Consider the following 5,890-nt stretch of genomic DNA (forward strand, 5'->3'; position numbering starts at 1 on the left):
ATATATTTCGCATGGAAAGTACTGGATTCAGATGAACCCATTAACAATGAGCTGCATCCGCCCCTGCATATGTGCCTCTTGCTCAAAGCATCGTGCACTAGTCTTATAGAAGTCTGGATAGCCAATCTTTGGGACGTCAAAAGTATTTTTTTTTTCTCCAAAACCATCCTAACTTTCTGTATTAGTCAAGAAAAAGTCAAAGTTCAGGAAAAAAAAAGGAGTATTCTTGTTGTTTATGCTTAGTTCTATGCACATTCAGGAAATCATTGAATAAAATTCACAAGCAATTCAGACAATCATATGCAGTTGATGTTTCACTTTCCTGCTTTTGTAACTTAGATGGACAGACAATGACCACTCACATACACAAACAACACCCCAACACCCGATCCCTCTTTTTCTCTCTGCAATTTTTTCCCCTTCTTTCGTCTTTTAGATTAACAAAGCCTTATCATTTGCTGTGATTTCACATGTGACGGGAATGGCCAAGAAAGAAGAAATAAACATATAAACATATATTGAATATATCACCCACCGAATGATTAAAATTCTTCCATTCATCATTAAAGTTTCGCATTTGATCTTTGAAAAACAAGACTTCTTGACAAAGTGCTTTACTCCCGAGCTTACACGGTGCGAATCAGAATTAGTAAGACTTGCGAGTCTCACAATGTAAAAAATATTTTATAATAAGTATGGTTTAGTAACACACAAATTATGATATGTAAAAGATATTAATAGCACCAAAAAAAGTTACACTGTTATTGTATATAATTTTTTTTTTTTTTGTTTGTAAATATATATAAAAAATCATCTGGTATTCATGCAAGCGCTAAGGAAGGATTAGGGTGAGATTTACACAGTCTACCCTAATGCAAGCATTAATGGTTGCTTTCATGGTTCGATCCTGTGACCTATAGGTAACACGAAGATAGCTTTACCGTCGCTTCGAGGCTCCCTTTCTCCCTTGTGTTTATAACTTGAAATCTTATCGTAAATATATCTTTACTGGACTGCCCTGCTCTTGTCTCAACTCTCAACCTAACCATTTTGCTGCAACTACTTCTCTGCCTCTGATATAGAGACTTAGAGGAACAATCATCAATAACCACACCATGCCTGTTACATTAGGAAGAAATCTTCATTTCTGCTTCACCAAATCCAAACGTCCAATACCATCACAATCCTCCAATATCCATGAAAATCAAGAACATCATAACATGCCATTTTTCAACTCCCTTAACGAATTTACACTCGAATGTGACATCGAAGAATCCACTATTCCTGATTTCTCCACTGTCTTCGCTTCTCAACGATTCTTTTTCTCTTCCCCTGGTAACTCCAACTCCATTACTGACTCCTCATTCATGTCTTCCTCCATACCATCAACTTCTTCGTCATTGCAAGCAGAGGTAGATTCAGAATTTGAACTGACGAGTCCAGCCTTTAAGGTTTAAACTCAAATCATCGTTTGTTATTTTCACACTTATATTTATTTTTCGTATTAAAAGTACAGAGTTCAATTGAACTTATTAAACAATGGCTGCATCCGTCTCTGATTGCAGGCTGAGCATCAGGGATCTGAAACACTTTTAGATGGCTGCACTGCTATTCCAACTTACTCTCCAAACCCTTATTTGGACTTCAGGAGATCCATGCAAGAAATAGTGGAGTCATTTAACTTGAGTGATACAAGCGCCAATTGGGACACATTGCATGAGCTTCTCATGTGTTATCTTGCCTTAAATCCAAAGAGCACACACAAATACATTGTTTGTGCATTTGCTGACCTCCTTGTCAGCCTCATGGCTTCCAAAGCGGCAAGTGGAGATTCAGAGGGAGTTTCAGGATTTAAATTAGATAAATTCACTCTTTGAATGTGGGTTTAAGTTTTAATATTTGTTACAATAATTTTAGTTATTTTTCACATATATATTAATGTTTCGCATAAAGAATATTAGAGTTAGTTGAAATACGACCAGAATTGTCTACGGAATCAAGAATATCTTTTGATCGTCCTCGCTCCAGAGACATAATTTAGTATTTCAATATTAAGTTCTATTTAATTGGTGAAAACTCTAAAGGATCAACGGATAATAGATAAGAAAGGACAACTTTTGAACCTGCTCCAAAGTCATTTGAGGATTCAATTTGTACAAGTAATTAAAATTTCACCAAGAATTGTTCTTAATTACAAGAAGCAACTTATTAATTGAGTGGCAGTGAGCATTTTAAACATAGATGTTGGCAGCTAATGAATATCATGTGCATCGTGGTTGGGATATTCATTTGGTCCATTCCCTTCCCAACCCCTCCCCAAACATCTCTTTGTTGTCTTTCATAGTACGAATCTGTCTCCTATCATCCTTTAGTACAGTGTCTTCTTGTTGGATTGCTTTTGGAAGTTTTGAGCAGGTAGAAGATAAAGCTTTGAATTCGTCATTTCTTAAGAGTGACTGTAACAGAGACTGGAAAGTATAATATTCCAATGTAAAATTGTGCAAGATTCGAGTACAATAGATGGTTTGTCAATCAAATGGCCACATTGCCGAAAAACCATCCGAGTATATTGACATTAACCGGAGTACTGGAAGTTCATCACAATGATGCACTGGTACTTCTTCACATTAAATACCCTCCTAAAACAAAGCTTATGAATGAAATTCTGTTTCACTCCAAAAATCTTTTTAAAAAGTAGCAGGTGTTAGATTGGAGCAGAAAAAATATATGTAAAAATGTTCACATATACTAATCGTTACTCTCCACTTTCTAAGTTATTAAGAAATCAATGGAAGTTGGTCATCCAGACAACTGTTTCTATTCGACAAGTTGGTTTCCTAATCATACTCCTTGTCCGAACATTTGATATGGTAATTAAAAAACAGAGAAAATGTTAAGAATAAAGCTATACTCCCAAATTCTCTAAGTTTAGAAAAACTAGTAGCACATAAACATGCAAAATGAATTTGCGTGACTCCACCAAAATTGAAAGGATTCGGAATAAATGTCCAGAGAAACATAAAAAAATACGGTAAACATTTTCTGCATTTGGTTTAAAGGAACTGTTCCTGGCAGATCATTTCTTCTTAGCATCTCCTGCCTTCGTCTGCAAAATTCATGCAACCAAGAACAAAATAAATGAGACGAAACCAATAAACCCTCTCTTTGTCGTAGACAAAAATAAAAACCATTACCTTCTTGACACCGCGTACTTTCTTGGCTCTATTCTTCCGCTCCTTCATCTGCTTCCTAGACTTCTCGACCTTTGTGTCTAACCCATTCTGCAAGTGTTCAATAGTCAAACAAGTTAGCCAAAAACATAAAACCCAATTTAATCATTAAGCCCGCTGATTTGACCGCTGAACATGCACTCAACATAATGGAGTATGAAAAATAAAGTATTTACTTAAAGATAAGAGTGTTATACTTAAAGATGGGTACTCAAATAAGCATCGTCAGCCACGAAACAAAAACAGCTCAACAAGATATACTTGCAATAAAGCAATAGTGAGAAATGCAACATAAACCAGAATCTATTGAATGAGCGAGGATAGGACTGAAGGAAGAGAATAGGTATAAAACCACACGTGACGTGACTTTATGGTCTAACTAGCCTTTTACACAACATAGCTCAAACTAATGCAGCCTTTTATAAAACATAGCTCAAAGTAAAGCAGCCCCACAGCTTTCAATCAATTTTTGATAGCAAAAGAGCAGAAGATAACATTATTGAGGATGTATAAGACAGTCAACTTCCGAAAAATGAAAAAAACTGCACATGCGGGTTTTGAATGTCAACTAGTAGATGTTGATAAACATTTCAAACAAAATCAGCACAAAGAACCAAGGGAAGATGGCATGGTGTAAACATTTCTCATATATCACATTTTACTTAAGTATGTTAGATTACAACATGAACTTTATCTGGGATTGGTATTATTGAGCTGACAGATAATATGCAATGATCCTTTACTACAAGATTCTCTAATAGATAGCTTATGCATTACAAAAAACAAGGAGCAATGAGATAAGCCAGACGCAAGACATCTTGCACTCATCCCAAATCTTAGCACAAAAAGACCTTCAGAAAGAAGATAAAGTGTTTCTATAATTTCCGTGCTTATACTCTTTTGGAGAACAAAACCGGCACGAAGTGCAATTGAATAACAATATCGAGGCATTTTTCACGCTAAGGCTCCATAGGGATGTTTCAAGAATGAATTCACAGAACAATTCAAAAGATTATAAGACATCAGGTGATATTAGATCCTTTCCAACTATCAAAGGGGTTTTAATAACACATAACCTTCTTGACTTAATGACTTCTATGAAAACATAAATAACTAATATGATAATTTCTTACCCTGATCAGCCTGTACTTTGGCTCGTATTTCTTTGCATTCTCAACAGAATCATAGATCAAGCCAAAACCAGTAGATTTGCCTCCTCCAAAGTGTGTCCGGAACTTAAACACAAAGATTGCATTTGGATCCTTCACCTCATACATCCTTGCTAATTTCTCTTTCAACTCGGCCTGCAATGACATTTTAAAGTTTAAACAGGTGGAACACAAGAAATTAAAATCAAAAGCATATGAAACTCGAATAAGCTATACATGCTTTGCTTTCTCTCTCTCCTATATCAGGACTACATCTCAATTGTGAACTAGTTGGATTCAAATATTCGGAATCCTCTGTATCCACTAAGAGATTATTGGACTATTTTCAAGCTGGCCGTTAACCTACCTCAAACTTCCTCATTTACCCTAGCTTGTAACAAGCTATGTTCTGCAATCCACACATAAGTGGAGTTCTCTCCCTCAACGACAACTAAGATAATAGCAACTAGCATCAATTCCAGACTTGTTGAGTCGGCCTCGGCTATATTAATCTTTACAATCGATTCCGGTACTAAATTATGAATGTTTTAGAAATAGAAAAACTTGAAAAAGGTACATATTTTGCCTTCTTTTTCTATTTCTAATATTATGACTATCGTTAACTTTTTCTAACATTTCCAATACCATCTAATTCATTAGGGACCTCTCAGTAGAATCAAAGAGAAAAGAATGGATCTTGTAGTAGAAGTCGTATTAATAACTAAATTGCTGAAATTGCAAAACGCACTCAACAAAACAAAAGGAAACAAGGCGGACGCAATAGATTGTCTAACCTTAGAAACATTGGCTCTTCCAGGATGCAAGACATCGATAATCTGAATTAAACATGCCAATTAGAACAGATTAAAACATACTAGTAACATGTATGAGGTTTAAGATATGTAGTACAGCTTGTTCTTAGTACTAACAACATAGATAATATAAGTCTTAAAAGACTTACGAATTGTTTCCTTGCAAGAAGACGATTGGTCATGAACTTCCTTGTTCTAATTGTCACTGCTTTGTCCGCCATTTTTCTGTTAAAACGATTTACCTTAAAAATTCAGCTAAATTTTACTTGCATTTGCATCTACATATGCGCATTCATGATTCAGCTAAATAAAATGAAGAGATAAAAATTGGATAGAAATTATACTTGTATGCCTCTGCAAGATACTCCGGCGCCCCTGTTCTGAATGCTGCCTCACAGACCTTTCTCTAGTTAGCAGAAATGGAGGCTTTTGTCCTAGGGTTTTAAGTTTTTAGAAGCTTCATGATACTATTGGGCCAATCAACGACCGGCCGGCTCATTGTTAATTAATCCATCATCAAAGTGGGCCGTTGTGGTTTACGCTGGATGACTTTTTTAAAGGACTTTTTCACTTTTGGCCCGCGACATAAACTATTTATATTTCGTAGTCGAAAATATATATAAAATTTGTATATTTGTTTATCTAATATAGAGAATAAATAATATTCAGCTATTATTTTGAGAACGACTATACAGTGTAA

The 5,890-nt window shown here is 35.4% G+C and overlaps 2 protein-coding genes across 2 annotated transcripts; one reads left to right on the forward strand and one right to left on the reverse strand.

Annotated features, from left to right (window-relative positions):
* Positions 1–1,071: 1,071 nt before the first annotated feature.
* Positions 1,072–1,933, forward strand: LOC109218227 (transcription repressor OFP12-like). Its single transcript, XM_019382579.1, has 2 exons — positions 1,072–1,451; positions 1,566–1,933. Exons 1-2 carry the CDS (start codon positions 1,116–1,118, stop codon positions 1,875–1,877), a joined length of 648 nt encoding a protein of 215 aa, XP_019238124.1. The 5' UTR covers positions 1,072–1,115; the 3' UTR covers positions 1,878–1,933.
* Positions 1,934–2,802: 869 nt separating this feature from the next.
* Positions 2,803–5,645, reverse strand: LOC109218229 (40S ribosomal protein S24-1). Its single transcript, XM_019382583.1, has 6 exons — positions 5,535–5,645; positions 5,340–5,415; positions 5,173–5,214; positions 4,364–4,534; positions 3,195–3,281; positions 2,803–3,106 (listed from the first exon to the last, which is right to left on the reverse strand). The coding sequence occupies exons 2-6, from the start codon at positions 5,409–5,411 to the stop codon at positions 3,077–3,079; spliced, it is 402 nt and encodes a 133-aa protein (XP_019238128.1). The 5' UTR covers positions 5,412–5,415; positions 5,535–5,645; the 3' UTR covers positions 2,803–3,076.
* Between the last annotated feature and the right edge of the window lie 245 nt (positions 5,646–5,890).

The sequence above is a fragment of the Nicotiana attenuata genome, unplaced genomic scaffold (genome assembly GCF_001879085.1).
Source record: "Nicotiana attenuata strain UT unplaced genomic scaffold, NIATTr2, whole genome shotgun sequence".
NCBI classification, from domain to species: Eukaryota; Viridiplantae; Streptophyta; class Magnoliopsida; order Solanales; family Solanaceae; genus Nicotiana; species Nicotiana attenuata.